The sequence below is a fragment of the Nansenia antarctica genome (assembly GCF_963989245.1).
Source record: "Nansenia antarctica genome assembly, chromosome: 6".
Taxonomy (NCBI): domain Eukaryota; kingdom Metazoa; phylum Chordata; class Actinopteri; order Argentiniformes; family Microstomatidae; genus Nansenia; species Nansenia antarctica.
Window position 1 is genome coordinate 33,800,520 of NC_137676.1, and position 20,986 is coordinate 33,821,505.

Sequence of the window (20,986 nt, forward strand, 5' to 3'; positions counted from 1 at the left end):
GGAAAACAAATAATACTTTTTGAACTTTTTACATTTAGTTCAATGCTGTGCCTCTGCAGAAATCAACAACATGTGACAATTGCGTAGGTACTTTAGGCATGTAACCGTGGCTATTCACCTACTGATATATTCTGCCTTATAAACGATTGTGTATACAGTATATGTTGTCTATGTTTCAAACAACAGCATCTGATTTTACAGTGGCAGTGCTGAGTGTTTTTGACTCACGGTCGGTAAATTGTTTTATTTTATTATTTCTTAAATGTGTTATCAATGGCCTGCATACAGTATATCATAGTTAGAGAGTGTATACAACTGCATTTTAGTACTGAGATGAGGAAAATGACCAGAATGTGTGCATTTGTGCATCACAAATGAATGGTTTGCACCTTGACAGGGTTGTGCTGCATTTCAAACCACCAACACTGACAATAATAAACAACACAAAAATAATAGACAATGTTTCACTCAGATGACTTGACAACCTACATCCTGATGTGATTATTTAACTCAATCACCACACAAGGGAAACATTTATCCTGGAACATAAACTGAGACAAAGAGGTGTGATGCTCTGCAGGCGTTCTCAATCAGAAACCTCATCACTAGTCAAGTCAAGTCAGCTTTATTTGTATAGCAAGTTTACATACAGCAGCAGCTGAACCAAAGTGCTTCACAGGTGTAGAACAGGTAAAATGCAGGATAGTATATAAGATGCAACACAATACAAGATATGATAGAATTAAAGAAGAGAAGAGAAAAGGACTAAAACCCATAAAATAATAAAAGCCAGGGACCTAATGATGGCTACGTGGGGGGGAAGGCCAGGGAAAACAGGTGGGTTTTTAGGAGGGATTTAAAAACCTCCAGGGTCTGAGCGGCCCGTACGTGGAGGGGGAGGCTGTTCCAGAGCTTGGGTGCTTGAAGTATATCAGGGCTAGCAATGTTCTCCCTGGCCAAGCAGAGGGGAAAGTATCGCCTGGCATGACCAATCCTGCCCTGATATACTTCAGATATATTTCAACACAGGAGAGCTCATTTCTCTACCATAAACCGTCTCCAAAGGCGTTTCCGAGAATTGGAATTGGAATTGGAGACGGCTTATGGTAGAGGAATTAACATTCAATTCACCAGCAATTCACCAGCAACGCTCCCTCAAAACTTGTGGAACATTTGATAGAATCAAGCTACTACTGAACCAAAAAAAGGCTGCCTATAGAGAGGGGGACAGAGAGAAGCGCAGGCTGATACAACAAGAGCTGAAGAGGAGTATGAAACAGGCCAAGGTGGACTACAAGAACAAGGTGGAGAGGAAGCTGCAACACAGCAACACCAGAGAGGTGTGGAAGGGGATGAAGACCATCACCGGCTACAAACGGAAGAACAGTCAGGCAGCGGTCCCAGACTTGGCTAAGGCCAATGAGCTCAACCACTTTTTTAACAGGTTTGACTCAGCGGCCGGTGCCTACTCTGTCCCTGCTGCCCCTCCCACTACCTCTCCCGCTTCACCAGCCTCCCCCACATCCCACAGCTACAGCCTCGGCAGCACGGCTGGGCCCCCTTCCCCTCCCCTCCCCCCTCCCTTCCCCCCCCCCCTCCCCTCCCCTCCCCTTCCCCTCCCCTCCCCCCCCTCTCCCACCAAGCCCCCCCCTGTCCCTCACAGTGGAGGAGGTAAGGGCGGAGCTGAAGAGGCTGCACCCTGGAAAGGCGGCGGGTCCTGATGGGGTGTGCTCGTGGCTGCTGAAGGTCTGTGCAGACCAACTGGCTGAGCCCCTCCAGAAGCTCTTCAACCTGAGTTTACAGTCAGGGACGGTGCCGGTTCTGTGGAAAACATCATGTCTCGTGCCAGTACCCAAAACTGGGCGCCCGGCCGAGCTCAACGACTACAGACCGGTTGCCCTCACTTCACATAGTATGAAGACACTGGAGCGGCTGTTTCTGAGACATCTGAGACCACAGACTGAACATGCACGTGATCCCCTGCCGTTCGGGTACCAGGAAAAAGTTGGTGTGGATGACGCTGTCCTCTACCTCCTCCATCGTGCTTACTCCTACCTGGATGAGCCGGGAAGTCAGGTGAGGATAATGTTTTTTGACTTCTCAAGTGCCTTTAACACCATCCAGCCTCTTCTACTCCGAGAGAAGCTTTCAGGTATGGGGGTTGATCCCTCCACTACATCCTGGATCATGGACTACCTCACTGGACGGCCACAGTCAGTCAGGCTGGGGAACTGTGTCTCGGACACAGTAGTGAGCAACACCGGGGCTCCGCAGGGAACTGTGCTGGCTCCCTTCCTGTTCACCCTGTACACATCAGACTTCAACTACAACTCTGAGTCCTGCCACGTACAGAAGTACTCTGACGATACAGCCATAGTGGCGTGCGTGAGGGATGGACGGGAGGGGGAGTACAGGGATCTGATAGGAGCCTTCAGCGTCTGGAGCGAGAGGAATGGTCTGCTCCTCAATCAAACCAAGACCAAGGAGCTATTTATAGACTTCCGTAGGTCTAAGCCACCTCGGTTGCCCATTAACATCCGGGGCGAGGATATCGAGGTGGTGAAGACCTACAAGTACCTGGAGGTGCATCTGGACGACAAACTGGACTGGTCCACCAACACAGAGGCACTTTACAAGAAGGGCCAGAGCAGGCTGTACTTCCTAAGAAGACTTAGGTCTTTTGAAGTGTGTGGAGAGATGCTGGCCATGTTTTACCAGTCTGTCATGGCCAGCATTCTCTTCTACGCTGCAGTCTGCTGGGGGGGAAACATCACCAAGAGGGATACCGGACGGCTGGACAAGCTCGTAAAAAAGGCGGCTTCAGAGGTGGGAAGGAGCCTGGACTCTCTGGGGACGGTGGTGGAGAGAAGGACTAGGAGTAAGCTGCTGTCCATCAGGGACAACCCCAACCACCCCCTCCATCATGTCCTCGCTGGGCAAACCAGCAGCCGCCGCAGAGGGCTGTGGACGCCTCATTACGATACGCTCCCGGACGGAGCGATATAAAAAATCTTTTATCCCGGCTGCACTAAGACTGTTCAATGGCAACTAAAGCAGCAGTCGGGGTCAAGGCTCCTGAATTTGTATTTATTATTTATTTTAATCATCATCATCACTTTTTAGTATTTTAGTATTTTAATATAATGACTATAGCCATCTCTTTTATCCACTTTTTTATCGTGATCTCGCTGTTTTTTATATACCGTATATGGCTGGCCCAGTGTTGTTGTCTGTCCTTTATGTTGTGTTGTTATGTGTTGTTTTTAGTGGAGTGGCGTGGCAGAATGAATTTCCCCACGGGGATAAATAAAGATGAAAGCACAGGTGGGTATACCTGCTGGGCATTGCTGCCTGTCGCACCTCCGACGGTGCCAGTGGGCTGACTGCAGGGTCGTCAGCCGGGAGCCACCCTTCACTGATGTTTCGCTCCTTTAATCCCGGAACATCTCAAGGTGGTGGAGCAGTGACAGGGACGTCTCCCTGCCACTCCCTGCAGCCAGCCCTAGGATCCTCCTTTCCCCCACGCCTTGTCCTTTCTTCTGAGCCAGAGCCAGAAGCTCCCTTGTTCAGCCTCCTCCGCCAGGTCTTTGAGCGCCTTTCTCAGCTTGGATCCTGTGATCCCCAGCGACCTCAGGAGCCGCTGTGTAGATGTTCCTGTATAGCCTCTGCACCCAACTTCCACAGGATAGGTGACTGCCCTCCACCCTGCTTGCGAGCACGCAGCTGCCAAGTCTGTGTACTTTAAAGTATCATTGAATTGAAGAAACAGGCCTTTTGTGTACATAGAAAAAGTCTTTGGTGTTTGATTTCAACTCATGAAAAGTGGAGCAAAAACTAAAGTTGCCTTTATATTTTTGTTCAATGTTTAGAAATATAAACATTGTCCATAATGACAGGACGGGCGAACAGCTGGCCCGAAACAATGACAAATCTCCCTTTTGTATCAGCAATCACCTCCTTAGCTTGAAACCGAATGTCTTTGTGTACGACAACTGCTGTCCCTCTAGCTTTAGCATTGAACCATGAGAGAACTGCTGTCCCTCTAGCTTTAGCATTGAAGCCTGAGAGAACTGCTGTCCTCTAGCTTTAGCATTGAACCCTGAGAGAACTGCTGTCCTCTAGCTTTAGCATTGACGCCTGAGAGAACTGCTGTCCCACTAGCTTTAGCATTGAAGCCTGAGAGAACTGCTGTCCTCTAGCTTTAGCATCGAACCCTGAGTGGTATACCTGACCTACCCAGGCTTTTTAAGATGATTGACATTCTTACGGTGGGTTTCCTGAGTGTAATTGTTGTAGATAGGATGCTATTTTCTGTCTTTTCACCAGTTGTTCATACCTTTGGTGTTTAAAGAAACAAAATAGATGGGCCGATTGTGTGTGTGATTAGGTGTAGTCATATCTTAAAAGTTTGTGAGCTTGAATGATGTGGGCAGTGGGGGCGGGGAGTAGAGAAGAAGGGGGAGAGAGAGAGGAAAGACAATGAAAATAAAGAAGAAAAAAAAAAAAAGCTTAAAAAAACAGCACGGTAAAAACTTCTGGGTGGGGACGGGGGGCACGATCAGTGTCCTTAACTAACAGTTTAGTGAACACCTAACTTACACTTGAACTCTGTTTTCATAAAAGGAAGGACATATTTGACATGAAACTGAAAACTCTGTAAGTCACTGTGGGGCTGGTATTAACCACTGGAACAAATATGCCTGTAGAGCATTGCCTCTAAGAAGAATCTATGTACACATGTACAGCCTATAGAAGTCATCAGACCCCTTCACTTTTTCCACATTTTGTTGTGTTATAGACTCATTTTAAAATTGATTATATATAAAAACAAATGTCATCAATCCACACACAATATCCCATAATGACAAAGTGAAAACAAATTTATTAAAATTGAAACACAGAAATACATGTGCATAAGTATTCATACCCTTTCCTATGACACTCTTAAAGTATCAGTATCTATTAATCCATATATACACATGAACAGGCATATGTACATATACCCATTTACATATATACAGGTGCAATTCAAAAAATTTGAATATCGTGCAAAAGTTCATTTCTTTCAGTAATTCAACTTAAAGGGTTAAACTTAGATATTATATAGACTCATTACATGCAAAGCGAGATATTTAAAGCCTTTATTTGTTATAAATTTGATGATTATGGCTTACAGCTTATGAAAACCCCAAATTCAATATCTCTGAAAATTAGAATATTGTGAAAAGGTTTAATATTGTAGGCTCAAGTGTCACACTCTAATCAGCCAATTAATCCAAAACACCTGCAAAGGGTTCCTGAGCCTTTAAATGGTCTCTCAATCTGGTTCAGTAGAATTCACAATCATGGGGAAGGCTGCTGACCTGACAGTTGTCCAGAAAACCATCATCGACACCCTCCACAAGGAGGGAAAGCCTCAAAAGATAATTGCGAAAGAAGTTGGATGTTCGCAAAGTGCTGTATCAAAGCACATTAATAGAAAGTTAAGTGGAAGGAAAAAGTGTGGAAGAAAAAGGTGCACAAACAACAGGGATGACCGCAGCCTGGAGAGGATTGTCAGGAAAAGGCTATTCAAATGTGTGGGGGAGCTTCACAAGGAGTGGACTTAGGCTGGAGTTGCATCAAGAGCCACCACACACAGACGGATCTCTAAAATGTGCACTCATATTGAATGAAGTGAACACTACAAAATTATTAACTATGTTACAGTTTTTTACGATTGCTAACTCACCATGTTCAATACTGAAACCACAGTTTCACAACTCTTCATACAGTCTGCATTCGTAACACTCATGTTGACCAATGACTTCATTCATGTCTCAAAAGAAGCTCGTTCAACCACACACTGGCAACAATGTTCACTCAGAAGCATACACTGTCATTCATAACATTCTGACTTACAAAATACTAACAACAGGGAGCATTACATAGTTTGAATGATTTTCACAAGAATGAATATTTCATTATAAAAATGGTTTGATTTATAGTAATCATAGACAGAATAGTTGACTGTAAAACTGTAAAGTATTAGGCAACAAGAATGAATCAGAAACACCACAATTTGCTTCTATCCTTTATTCTATTTTTTGCTTCTATCCTTTACGTATATTCTATGTTTTATCCTTTTTTTTCAGTAACTTTGCAGAAAGTAAGTTACGGTACATTTACTTCAAAGTACACTACATTTACTTGTGTAAAATGAAAAGTGAAAAATAAAGTGGAAGATGCAAAGTTCAAACAAAAAAGAAAAACTGAAATTCCAGGGCTACAATACAATAGCAATCACACCAAAAATGTCTCACTCCTGAGGATTTTGGTCCACCCTCTGGTCTGCATCTGGTCACATCTAATGTCTTCCCAGGCAATGCATCTAGTCTATTTCATTTCATTGTATATATTCTGCTACTGTAATATTTTCTAGACATTTCAATATGATTACTGCAAATAGTGAAAATACCACCGCTCATCCGTTATCAGACTTTGCTGAGGTTCTGGAACTGAAGAGTATCAATAGAGTGCAAAATAACAGCATCTGCACACTCAAACACTGTGCAAAAAAACAGTTTATTGCGAGCTTTCTGTCATATATGATAGGAATATGATTACTGCAAAATTGCACCAAATAATTCAGTTTTGAATGTGTTCTTCAGAGTTTTGAACACAGTATGTTAGCAATGAAATTTTTTGTTGCAAATACATAGTATTTTGCAAGTGGGGGAGTTTGAATGAGAGAAGTGTTATGGCATTTGGAGAACGTAGTCATTGAATGCATTCTGTATGAAAGCAATGCACAAATCACAGAGAAAGAGTCACAGTTTTGTTCACATGGGTTTCTGCTCTGCTGACTGTATGAAGAGTTGTGAAACTGTGGTTTCAGTATTGAACATGGAGAGTTAGCAATCGTAAAAAACTGTAACATAGATAACAATATTGTAGTGTTTCTACAGTAGCCTATGCGTGATGTTAGAATTATAAGGTTCTATCTCCATTTTTGTCAAAATGTAGGGTTTTACATAATCTGATCCATTAGGTTTTTATTAATGCCTGTGTGGTGTTATTTTTAAAATGTGGACATTTTTGAGTTAGTAATTCATAAAATACAAAAGTTCCATCTCACAAAACATAATGGAATGTAAAAACTTTGATGCTCAATATCTCTGAAATACCCTAAACGGAGATAGAACCTTATAATTCTAAGCTCACGTATAGCTGTTGTTGTGTAGTTACAGTTTTTTACGGTCGCTAAGTCACAGTGTTCAATACTGAAGCCACAGAGTCACAACTCTTCATACAGTCAGCAGAGCAGAAGCCCATGTGAACAAAACTGTGACTCTTTCTCTGTGATTTGTGCATTGCTTTCATACAAAATGCATTCAATGACTACGTTCTCCAAAATCCATAACACTTCTCTCATTCAAACTCCCCCACCTGCAAAACACTATGTATTTGCAACACATTTATTCATTGTTAACATACTGTGTTCAAAACTCTGAAGAACACGTTCAAAACAGAATGATTCGGTGCATTTTTGCAGTAATCATATTCATATCATATATGACAGAAAGCTCACAATAAACTGTTTTTTTGCACAGTGTTTGAGTGTGCAGATGCTGTTATTTTGCACTCTAATGATACTCTTCAGTTCCAGCACCTCATCAAAGTCTGATAAGGGATGAGCGGTGGTATTTTCACTATTTGCAGTAATCATATTGAAATGTCTAGAAAATATTAGCAGAATATATACAATGAAATGAAATAGACTAGATGCATTGCCAGGGAAGACATTAGATGTGACCAGATGCAGACCAGAGGGTGGACCAAAACCCTCAGGAGTGAGACATTTTTGGTGTGATTGCTATTGTATTGTAGCCCTGGAATTTCTGTTTTTATTTTTTTTACAGTATTTGAACTTTGCATCTTCCACTTTATTCTTCACTTTTGCAATGCATCTAGTCTATTTCATTTCATTGTATATATTCTGCTAATATTTTCTAGACATTTCAATATGATTACTGCAAATAGTGAAAATACCACCGCTCATCCGTTATCAGACTTTGCTGAGGTTCTGGAACTGAAGAGTATCAATAGAGTGCAAAATAACAGCATCTGCACACTCAAACACTGTGCAAAAAAACAGTTTATTGTGAGCTTTCTGTCATATATGATATGAATATGATTACTGCAAAATTGCACCAAATAATTCAGTTTTGAACGTGTTCTTCAGAGTTTTGAACACAGTATGTTAGCAATGAAAAAATGTGTTGCAAATACATAGTATTTTGCAAGTGGGGGAGTTTGAATGAGAGAAGTGTTATGGCATTTGGAGAACGTAGTCATTGAATGCATTCTGTATGAAAGCAATGCACAAATCACAGAGAAAGAGTCACAGTTTTGTTCACATGGGTTTCTGCTCTGCTGACTGTATGAAGAGTTGTGAAACTGAAACTGTGGTTTCAGTATTGAACATGGTGAGTTAGCAATCGTAATAAACTGTAAAGTACTGTGGTAATAGAGTTAACATGGCTGCTGGAGGTAGACATCCTGTTTGATATCATCTATCTAATCCTCTCCTCAGGACTTGGCATGTGTCTCAATCATGACATTTGCGGAAGATTAAATTGTTTGAGGAAGCGAGGTAGACAAATGTTTTGCAACATAAGTACATATTCGTTTTGGGTGTATTCACTGAAGGGTGTATTCATGACAGGAAGAATACGTAGTTAAAACGTTGTGTGTCTTATATTAATGTTAAACTTATGAGATAAACTGCTGGCACACAATCTGCACATGTTACAAGGAGAGGAGTATAGGTGTGAGATATGAGGAGAGCAACTTGCCTTGGCAAAAAGAACAAAGACTTGACACTTGAATTTCGACATGACCATCAATGAACACCATTGAAACCTACTATTGTTCAACTGCAATGTTATATGCTTTCAAAGTTATAGAAGGTATCAAAAAGCTTTATGTAAATATTGTGAGATATGTCAGTCTGCACAAGTTGTACTGTGGTGCAAACATTAATCTTACAAGATATTTCTTCTCAACAGGCAGTTGTTATGTTAGAGCATTTCACTTGTTTCAAGATTTTTTTGTCCACAATTATCTTCATAAGATATTATAACTTGTTACTGACTGAGATTGTATTACTGGTTTTGAGTAACTTAATGCTTGAAACTAGAATTACCAGAATTATAAAGCAGTTTGATCAACACTGACAAGTACAAAACAGTTTTGTCAGAAGTCAGATTCTTTTATTTCATCTTATCCTTTTCATCTCTTCACATACGAACAGATAATGACCAAATGGAATCATCAAACAGCAATCATGTCGATAAAATACAGTACAGAAAGAGAGTACACTTTTCATATCTAGGGAACACACTATGAGTCTTTTGAACTTTTGTACAATTCTATTAGGTCCCCGGCCTAGATGGTATTTGAGTTGGACGTAACTTTGACTCTTGTTGCTAGTGTAATAAGAGGTCAAATCAACCAGCTTTTCAGCATCCTCTAACTCAGTGGCCTGTGTAAGGTGTGGGACCTCAACTTGATAAGCCATGATGTTTCTATCAAAGCATATCGTTTTGAAAAGGTTCATATTCCAAACAATAAAGCCTAGAAACTACAAGAAATATATTTTAGACCAGTCCGAATTCAGGTATATTATCATTCAGTACTTTGGCAAAGATCATGGACTTCTGGGGCCTCATTTATACAATACTACCTCTGTACATACTGTATATTGCATAGTTACCTATCACTACCTCTTGTTCTATTTATATCATGCCCTTATATCACTATTTGCACTTCTGGCTGGATGCTAAACTGCATTTCATTGTATTGTATTTGTACTCTAGCTGCGATGACAATAAAGTTGAATCTAATCTAATGTAATAGTCTGGTGTCAGAGGTCTGAACACATCAACATTCAACGATGACTTGTAGGGTACTTTATTTGGAGATAAGAAATTCATTGGACAGTACTGTACAATACTATGGGCCAATCCCAATTCACCCCTATGGCTTCGTTTTGCGCGTTCACGTTTAGGGTAGGAGTGTCCCAATTCATATTTCATCGAGGGCGAGGGGTAAGGGGGAGGGCTAGCCATGACTTCGTTTCGAGCGATTTCAAAACCAGACTGGCTTCGAAGCCATACCCCTTGATTTCAGCATGCATTGCGAATCATCTACAGAAATGATGTCGCTCTATTCAATGCGGAAATGTAATTTTACTTTCTCTGTAATTACTTATTAATAAAGATTTGAAAAATTATGATAACCATCTTATTATCTTAGTTTAATGTCATTACAATGCATTATAGACCTTTTCTTTATAACAAAAAAATCGCTGTGTCTAACGTTACAGGCTGATTTGTGGACAGTCTCGCATGTGACATATTTCCATGTCTGATGTCTAATGTCTAATGTCTGATGTACTAATGTCATTTCAATTCATTATAGACCTTTTCTTTACAACAAGCATAACAAAAAAATCGCTGTTATGCCGAGGTGCCTATGCGTGTGCGCCTATGCTTAACATACAAAGTTCCACAGTCCAGCACACTCGGGTTTAGCAGTAGAGGACTGGTAGCCTACCTGATCACTTCATTAGACTACCAAAGCAGGACACCGGAGCACTCATATCTGCGCGTTTGTCACAGGGTGACAGAGAGTCACCATGTTCCTCTGCCCCGGTGTCAGTCCAATGGAATTGTCAAGCACAGCCTTCCCCATAGAAATACATTGGTGCGCGATTAACATTTCAGAGATGTACAATCATGTTTATTTAGAAATAAATTGTGGTGTTTGACAGCGGATGATGGTAGACATATTTAATGTAAAGTTATCTATCTAAAGTTATCAATCCATAGGCTGATATGTGCGTGATAGGCGCGAATCCCCCCCCCCCCCTTTGGATATGAATGAATGAATGAATGAATGAATGAATGAATGAAAGCATTTATTTCGAACATGTGCAGAGAGAAATAGTTATAACAACAAAAGCAGAGAGAAATAGTTATAACAACAAAAGACAAAACAAAAACAAGAAAAAAACAAAACAAAACAAAAACAAGAAAAAACTAAACTAAACAAAAAACAAAACAAAAAAAACTATTTACTTCACATGTCCGAAAAGGAGTAGGAAGAAGCATAAGCTTATTTAATCCTACCCCTTCTCCAATAAACAGAGATTAATAATTAATAAACAGCAGTTGACTTCAATATAAATATAATATATATATTTTAAATTAAATCACATTTATTTACATATTTACATATTGACCAACAATAGAAAACAGATCATGTAAATAAACAAATAATCTGTGAAAACAACAACTATCAAAGCCCTTCTTCCTCCTCGTACCTGGTGAAAACCATTTTTTTATACCGCTTTTTGAACTGGGTCATGCTTGGACACCGCTTTAGCTCCACACTCAATCCGTTCCACAGCTTCACTCCACATATAGAAATACAAAAACGTTTTAGCGTTGTACGTACATAAATATGTTTTAAATTTAACTCCCCCCTCAAATTATAACTCCCATCTCTATCAAAAAACAATTTTTGAATATTCCTAGGGAGTAGGTTGTTATTTGCTTTATACATTATTTGTGCTGTTAGAAGGTGGACCAGATCCGTGAATTTTAATGTTTTTGATTTTAAGAATAATGAATTAGTGTGATCTCTATAACCGGAATTATGAATTAACCTTATGGCTCTTTTTTGCAATACTAATAGTGATTGTAGTCTACATTTATAAGTGTTGCCCCAAACCTCCGCACAATAATTTAAATATGGTAAAAGCAGTGAGCAGTAGAGAGTGTGGAGTGATTTATGGTCCAGAACGTGTCTTGCCTTACTCAGTACTGAAATGCTTCTTGACAGTTTATTTCGGACATTTTTTATATGAGATGACCAGCTTATTCTATCATCAATTATCACACCAAGAAACTTAATTTCATGAACTCTTTCAATGTCCACACCATCTACCTGTATCTGTACTTGAGTATTCATTTTATAATTACCAAATAACATGTAGTTAGTTTTGCTTAGGTTTAATGATAATTTGTTTATGTCAAACCATCTTTTTAATTTGCACATTTCTGAAGTAATCATCTCCATTAGCTCCTTTAAATTCCCCCCAGAACAAAAACTATTTGTATCATCTGCGAATAGTACTAATTTTAATGTTTTTGATACCTTGCAAATATCATTTATATAAAGAATAAACAGTTTCGGACCTATGATATGACGCTATAGTTGTATTGCGTCACTTATTAAACCAAAACAACTCGCAATCTAATCCGAGCAGTTGTTATTATGTAATATTATCGATGGATGTGCCATTTTTGATGGAGGGCAGTGAGCGGGAGACTCATCAAGGACATGTAGTTAATTAATGCAGTGGACAGCGGCTGTTTCTCCAGCGTTCCTGTCACATCTGATTTCGGAACGTCATAAAATTAAATCTGTCATGCATTTTTCCATGTTTCCCATTGATGGTACATGACGCCGTAAATTGAACTAAAGTTCAGCCGCGAAGTTGTTGCACTGTTGTCCTAAATCAGTGCAGACTGGCAGGGTAGGAGCACAGGTTTCATACAGGTTAGAGCGCCGTTATTCTGTCATGGTCTGATAATGAAGCATTGTTCTTTTTTATTTGATGACTTGTTTGATCGATTGATAGCGTAAAAGTGAAGTTGTGAATGAGTCGCGAGCGTCAATGCTTTTCTACGATACTACTGATGACGTATCAGTCTTGAAGGGTTGTCCCATTTCATAGTAGTAGATTTCAACCCCGACGGCTTGTGGCTCTGTTTGAAGGCCTTGGCTCGAAATCGAGTGGCACCCGAAAACAAGCCATAGGGGTAGAAAAGGGAATCGGGAATGGGCCTATATCTGCACTGAATGGCATGAGTATAGAAAAGACACACATGAATGGGCCCAATCGCATCAGGCTCATTGTTTCCATAGGACCGCATCATTGACATGTGACAACGAGCCCAGGGGGCATCTAGTCATTGTTTACGTTATATCAGGTGACCCACATGTGAGATCACACACAGTTACTGTAAGTGTGACATGGTTACCTGCATTTGGTTCAAGACACACCACCCAAAGTTAATAGTTTATAAGAAGAAAATAGGCCTGCACCCATAAAGAGTCAAGAGTCATTAACAACTCAAATAGTGTCAGCCAATAGGCCAGGTCAGACTCCTCCCCTTCACTATCAAAGATAGTTCCTTTTCTCCTCTATTTCAATAAAGCTCTTTCCACAGGCACAGGTGAGATACATTACTGTATGATTTCGTGACATCATTTGCTACAAACATATCGAAAGGATATTTGCATGATTCTCGAAGATGTTCAAACATGAGTAAATGATGTGATACAGTATGAGTGTATAACATTGTTTGAAAGCACTGCTATTTTCAAGATGAAACATGTTAAGGCGCCCTATTCTAATGGCATATTTTCCAGTCAAATGTTGAATTATGCAATATATCTTCCTGCAGGGATTTTGGCAAAGAAGTAAAAGCACATTGTATAGCACATTGTATAGCACATTGTATAGCACATTCATGTATAACACATTGTACAGCACATTGTACAGCACATTGTATAGCACATTGTACAGCACATTGTATAGCACATTGTATAGCACATTGTATAGCACATTGTATAGCACATTGTATAACACATCGTATAACACATCGTTTAGCACATTGTATAGCACATTGTTTAGCACATTGTATAACACATTGTATAGCACATTGTTTAGCACATTGTATAACACATTGTATAACACATTGTTTAGCACATTGTATAGCACATTGTTTAGCACATTGTATAGCACATTGTATAACACATTGTATAACACATTGTTTAGCACATTGTATAGCACATTGTATAGCACATTGTATAACACATTGTATAACACATTGTATAACACATTGTTTAGCACATTGTTTAGCACATTGTACAGCACATTGTATAACACATTGTATAGCACATTGTATAACACATTGTTTAGCACATTGTTTAGCACATTGTATAGCACATTGTATAACACATTGTTTAGCACATTGTTTAGCACATTGTACAGCACATTGTATAACACATTGTATAGCACATTGTATAGCACATTGTTTAGCACATTGTATAGCACATTGTATAGCACATTGTATAGCACATTGTATAACACATTGTATAGCACATTGTATAGCACATTGTATAACACATTGTATAGCACATTGTATAACACATTGTATAGCACATTGTATAGCACATTGTATAACACATTGTATAGCACATTGTATAGCACATTGTATAACACATTGTTTAGCACATTGTTTAGCACATTGTTTAGCACATTGTATAGCACATTGTATAGCACATTGTATAACACATTGTATAACACATTGTTTAGCACATTGTATAGCACATTGTATAGCACATTGTATAACACATTGTATAGCACATTGTATAACACATTGTTTAGCACATTGTTTAGCACATTGTATAGCACATTGTATAACACATTGTATAGCACATTGTTTAGCACATTGTTTAGCACATTGTATAGCACATTGTATAGCACATTGTATAGCACATTGTCTCTCCCCTACAATGTCCCTGTTCAGGCAGGTTTTAATGTGTGATGTCATGCTGTATGTTCTGTGTGATGTCATGCTGTATGTTCTGTGTGATGTCATGCTGTATGTGTGATGTCATGCTGTATGTTCTGTGTGATGTCATGCTGTATGTTCTGTGTGATGTCATGCTGGATGTTCTGTGTGATTATTGACTTTTAAAGTGTTATTCACTTTACGAATACAATATATTATTAATAATAATAATATTAATAATAATAATAATAATACATTATTATTATTATTATTTATTAATATATGTATTATTATTACAATCTTGTTCTTTTGTATTTTATTTCTAGAAAAGACATTCATTTGTCTACTTGTATTATGTGGAGCAGCAGCACTACTTTGTTGGTAGGAACATTGTTCATAACCTTTTAAAGTAGGCAGGGGAACTGCTTTTGATGTAATGGTCACATGTCAACACTTGAAGGCAATGCATTAATGCACTCAGTTGAAATCAACAAACTGTAAACTAAAGTGAAGTGGTATTCTTCTGTCTTGTGATCAGTCAGTCATTATTATTTATATCCTACTCTACTAGACTATACTTCTGACTGATGTCTTACATGTAATTGTAAAAAAATACGACTTTTCTGAGACATGAGACATTTCTATGATCATTAATTGTGATGATAGAACTTCATCATGCTTTTCCTATTGTCTTGTCACAGGATTATATTAACACCAGCTTTAGATCTCTCAAGGTAAGAAAACTCAAGTGGCCCCATGTCCCCCTCAGTTCTCATCCTACAGTGTTCACTAGCATACAGTGAATGCAGGGAACTGATCTTTTACTTGATCATTTCCCCTAATCACTACATCAATCAGTCTGATTGATATCAAACTGACTGCGAGTGTTGCCGTAAAGCACCATTGTAAATTCCCTGTGTCAGTTCTCACCTGGATGGCCCAGTTGGATGAAAGACGGGGCGGCTTTGGCGGAGGAGGAAGAGCTGTCGTCTAATGATCGCAAGGTTGGCAGATCGGCGGTTCAATCCCCGGCTGGCCATATGTCGAAGTGTCCTTGGGCAAGACACTGAACCCCAAATTGCTCCCAGTGAGCAGGCCGGCGCCTTGCATGGTAGCTTGCCGCCATTGGTGTGTGAATGTGTGTGTGAATGGGTGAATGAGAGGCCATTGTAAAGCGCTTTAGATAAAGGTGCTATATAAGTCAGTCTATATAAGTCAGTCAATTTATGAAAGCCATAATGGTGTGTAACAAGCCCTTTATGAGACAGATGTATTTTGGGTTTGTGTCTCCATGTGTTTACACATGCTGCTCCCCTGCGGGAGGAACTGAACAACACACTGAACTGCAGGAGACTAGAATAAATGCTCATCTACTATGTTCTGGCTGGTAACCAGACATCCACTTCATGTTTGATTTCAGCCTCATTCGTGCTTGCAACAGTGTTGAAACGCTCACATGGCCAGAGATCCCACAGCAGGTTGTCTTAAAGCAAGGGCAAGTAGTCCTACTGGAGATTAACCTCACCAGTACATTGTTCACCACTGTAATTGGGTTAAATTGTTACATTTTCCTGTTATAAAAAGAGTAAGAAAATATATATAAAGTATAAGGCTGTGCTTCACTCAATCATGTTCTCTCTCTCTCTCAGACTTAAGACAAGGCAGGCTAAAACAATGGAGCAATCGTAAGTACTACGTGTGCCATCAACACGTTTTGCAACACAATTTTGGTATTTCACTTCAGCAAAGTTTCAGGAGGAGAGAAGGTGAAGGAGTTCAGGTCTGATAATGATATTTAACATGTGATGAAGGTGTGCCATTGTCCTGTTTCTACCCTGGGTGTGTCTCCACCATGCAGGCGCCCTGATGTGTTAACCGTCACCCCATGGCTGGCGCCCATAGTCTGGGAGGGAACCTTTGACCCTGTCATCATAGATGAGGCGTGCAAATTACACCACCCGATCATCGCAACCACTGTTTTCTCAGTTGGAAGGTGAATATATATACTGTATATATAAAAAATGTTGACCACTGTTTTTTCGGTTGGAAGGTGAATATAAAAAACCGAAAACATTTTGACCACAGTTTTTTCATATCTATTCGTTAAAATACACTATTTTCCCATTTTCCCTTGATAAACATACTGTACTCAAACATACTGTACACCTTGTTGATCATCTATATAGTAAGGATACTTTCTCTCCATGTAGATACAGTCGTTTTCTACGTGACTTCTTGGAGACAGCAGAGAAGCATTTCATGGTCAAGACACCTTTCTTTTAAGTATAAGTTAAGTAACTTTAGTTAAAAGTACTTTAGTTAAGTAATTAAAGTAAGACATATAGAGTGCCTAATGGTAGCCAAATGGAATTGACAGTGTGTAGACAGTGTATGATCCCTCTTCATCTCATTTTAGGTGGGCTTGGCTGTGCACTACTATATCTTCACCGACCGTCCCGAGGCCGTTCCCAGTGTGACCCTTGGTGCCGGCAGAAACCTCAGCACCATCAAAGTGCCCAAATTCAGCCGCTGGCAGGAGATCTCACTGCGCAGAATGGAGCTGATCCAGACCGCCATCGAGGAGCGGATCCACAGAGAGGCTGACTACATCTTCTGCCTGGATGTTGACATGAAGTTCCACAACCGCGTTGGTCCTGAGATACTCAGCAAGCTGGTCGCTGTGATACACCCCTGGTTCTACTGGCAGCCCCGAAACGGGTTTCCCTACGAGCGACGTCCAATGTCAAAGGCCTATATACCTGCAGACGAGGGGGATTTCTATTATGCTGGGGCCTTTTTCGGGGGGTTGGTGGAGGATGTTCATAGGGCGACCAAAACGTGCCGTGAGAATCTGGAGGCAGATAAAGCCATAAATGTGGAGGCAGAATGGCAGGAGGAGAGCCATCTTAACAGGTACTTCTGGCTTAAAAAGCCCACCAAGCTCCTGTCCCCAGAGTACGTCTGGGATGACCAGAGAGGAAAGGCAAAGGAGGTCAAACTCATCCGTTTCTCCACGGTCCAAAAGAATCTGGCAGAAGTTCGGGAAAACAAGTGATACAGTACGGACAATAATGTTAACAATGAATATCACCTGATTTGTCTCTGTCTATCTCTCTCTCACACACACACACACACACACACACACACACACACACACACACACTCAATAAAGACACACACTCAATAAATAAAATAACATATATATATATTAACATTTGAGAAGTTAAATAACAATAAAAGTCAACATTTTCTATAAAAGCAACAAACTTGCACATAACAAGGTCTATAACTAAAGACAATGACAAACCAATAAAAATCTAAATATTTAGACAAATAAATAGCAATGAACAGAAACTATAGAAGCTATAGTTATCCATCCTTTCACCACCATCCAACATCAGTCCTCAATATATATATATATATATATATATATATATATATATATATATATATATATATACACTGTATATGTTACGGTACATGTGGGAAAACGGTTTATGTCGGCATTTCCCGGGACATGCCAGCATGGGGGGGGCACAACATTCTTGCTTACGGCCACAAAAGTCCTATGCGTTGGTCTGAGCGAGTGGATTTCGAACAGTCTATTGGGTCTGGCAGGCCTGTTGGTCTCTGAGTCTTTAAAGTCATTGAGCATAATTAGGACTGATTTTAACATTCTTTAACAGGCTACGGCGTAGGTTGACGCGCACCTCTCCAAAAATGTAACTACGCGGCAGTGCCTACGCAACCGTAAGCACTGTGATTGGTCCGCTTGGTAGCACATGATTCCGATATGATTCCGACTCTCTCATAGGCCAAAATGCGGAAGCCATGACAGAAATGTCATTTACTTTTTCTGTAATTACTTATCATAATTTTTCAAATCTTTATTAATAACCATCGTATTATCTTAGTTTAATGTAATTTCAATGCATCATAGAACTTTTATTTACAACAAGCATAGCAAAATGCCACTTTGAGTACACCGTTCCAACGGAGCGCCCTATGGAAGCGTCAGGCACAGCCTTCCTATAAGGAGCGCGATTCACATTTACGAGATGTACAATCCTGTTTATTTAGAAATACATGATTAGTTACAGGGAGCCCCATGGCTGTTCGTTGGGTTTAAATTATATTTATGATAGACATATTTAATGTAAAGTTATCTATAAGAACTGTGATTGGTCCGCTTGGTAGCGTCACATTCCGACTCTCTCGTAAATGCGGAAGCCATGACAGAAATGTCATTTACTTTTACTGTAATTACTTATTAATAAAGATTTGAGAAACTATGATAACCATCGTATTATCTTAGTTTAATGTCATTTCAATGCATTATAGATATATTGTCTGTAGATTATTTTATTTTTTTCTTTACAACAAGCATAACCAAAAAATCGATATTATGCTGCTATGAGTACACCGACGCAGAAGTATAAATTGGGAGAGCCCTTGCGTAGCCGCGCGTAAATTCGACGCAGAAGTATAAATTGGGCTAGAGGGAGAAGTGCGAGTTCCACGTTCCACCTGTGTCCTTCCCTGGGTACGTCATCGCCAGTGGGCAGGTGAGGATGGACCCCGCTAAGGTGACAGCAGTCCTGGTTTTGGCCCAGCGCCCGTAGTCATAAGCAGCTCCAAAGGTTCCTTGGGTTTGCCAACTTCTATCAGCGGTTCATCCGCAACTATAGCCGCGTTGGGGCTCCTCTCACTGCTCTCACCTCTACCTCCCGACAGTACCAGTTGACCCCCGAGGCAGAGGCTGCCGTCCTGGACCTTAAGCCTCTGTTCACCTCGGCACCTATCCTCATCCAGCCAGACCCTTGCAGACAGTTCATGGTGGAGGTGGACACCTCGGACATGGGGGTGGGAGCTGTCCTCTCCCAGCGCGCCTCTGAGGACGGTGAACTCCATCACCAAAATTGGCATTCTTTTTGTAACACCTGTAGCCAATTAGTTTCTTTCAAGGCGGGACTTTAGGCCCCGCGGTGGTGTAGCGGTCTAAGCACTGGCCACTAGTGCAAGCTCCCCACCGGGGCCGGGGTTCGTATCCCGGCTCGCCAGACCCGGATATGGCCAGGGCACACACGGGGAACGGCATATTGGGCGGCCGCTCCCGAGGGGGGTATAGGAGTAGTTCCGGACAAGGATCCGTCGCGCAACAGCGCCCCCGTCTGGTGCTGGAATAACGGTGCTGGGCTCAAGGAGCCAGTCAGCTAGTCTGCCTGGCGGCCTCCTCTGGGACTGCCGGCCACGGGGTCGTGCGGCGAATCCCTCGCAATAGGCAGGGGATAATTGGATGCTAGGTTGGGTTCAATTGGCTACCAAATTGGGTGAAAAAAGGGATAAAATCTGAAAAAAAAAAAAAAAAAATTTTTTAAAAGGCGGGACTTTAGAGGGGAAGTGGGGGCGGATATGGGCCTTTAAGAACCAGGAACACGCACTGTGGGCATATCCGTCTGAGAGTTAGCTTGTCACGTCCGGAGCTCTGAAGTCCTGAAGGTAAATCTGCTTGTCAACACACTAACCGGGTTAGCCGCTCATCTTTTGTTGTCCCCTCTCATTACGTTGTTTGTGCAGGTGGTGTAGATCGGAGTGGTTGCCGAGTGGTGCTAGCGTGCTAGTAAGGGAGACGTGAGGGTGCGTATACAGCTACTGGTTACTGTTTTTGTACATGATGAGAAGCGACGTTAAGAGGATGTTAACTATTTGTCAGGATGGGGTTAAATACTATATTCTGATTCAACCTGGTTGTAAGACAGGTGGTGCTAACCCAGCGCTAGTTCAAACAGACCGTAGTAGACTTCAAACAACAAAGAGACACGGATTCATTTTCTTGCGCAAGGAGATTGAACCCGAGGTCTCCCAGAGACCTCGAATTCAAAACTGAATCTTTCCCCCTCCGAGCCAGTATTTTATTGTCAAACACAAAGAGACACACATGGGTAGGGGGATGGGGTTTCATGAACAAGTACAGTGTTAGCAAAATCAGATTTATGACCGGGGCCCCCAGGAATGCAGATAAGAAGTGCAGAGCACAGAGCACAGGGTGTACGGAATTCACAGAATACAAAATGTATAGGACAGAATGTACAGAGTGTCCTCTTTAAAACATTTATAACATTATAACATTATGAAAACATCGTTCAACTCTAACATTTCCCTGCTGTTTTTCATATTTTATCACGATACAAACATTTGTCTCTTTATTCAGGTAGAGCTATCTTGCTTTCACATTTTCTAGTTCAATCCGTCATTCAACGTCGCCGTACAGATCACAGACATGAATATTCATCTTTCTCAACTTGGGTTAGAGGCTGGTACTTAGGTTTAATCAAATATTCCTGAAATCAGTT

General features: G+C 40.7%; 1 protein-coding gene across 1 annotated transcript; it reads left to right on the top strand.

Moving 5' to 3' along the window:
* Nucleotides 1-1,271: 1,271 nt before the first annotated feature.
* On the top strand, nt 1,272-17,688 carry LOC308160454 (globoside alpha-1,3-N-acetylgalactosaminyltransferase 1-like; the record flags this gene model as incomplete). The annotated part of the gene is made up of 5 exons (XM_080534368.1): nt 1,272-1,444; nt 1,644-2,076; nt 16,445-16,626; nt 16,844-16,895; nt 17,050-17,688. 5 exons carry the CDS (start codon nt 1,272-1,274, stop codon nt 17,686-17,688), a joined length of 1,479 nt encoding a protein of 492 aa, XP_080390494.1.
* Between the last annotated feature and the right edge of the window lie 3,298 nt (nt 17,689-20,986).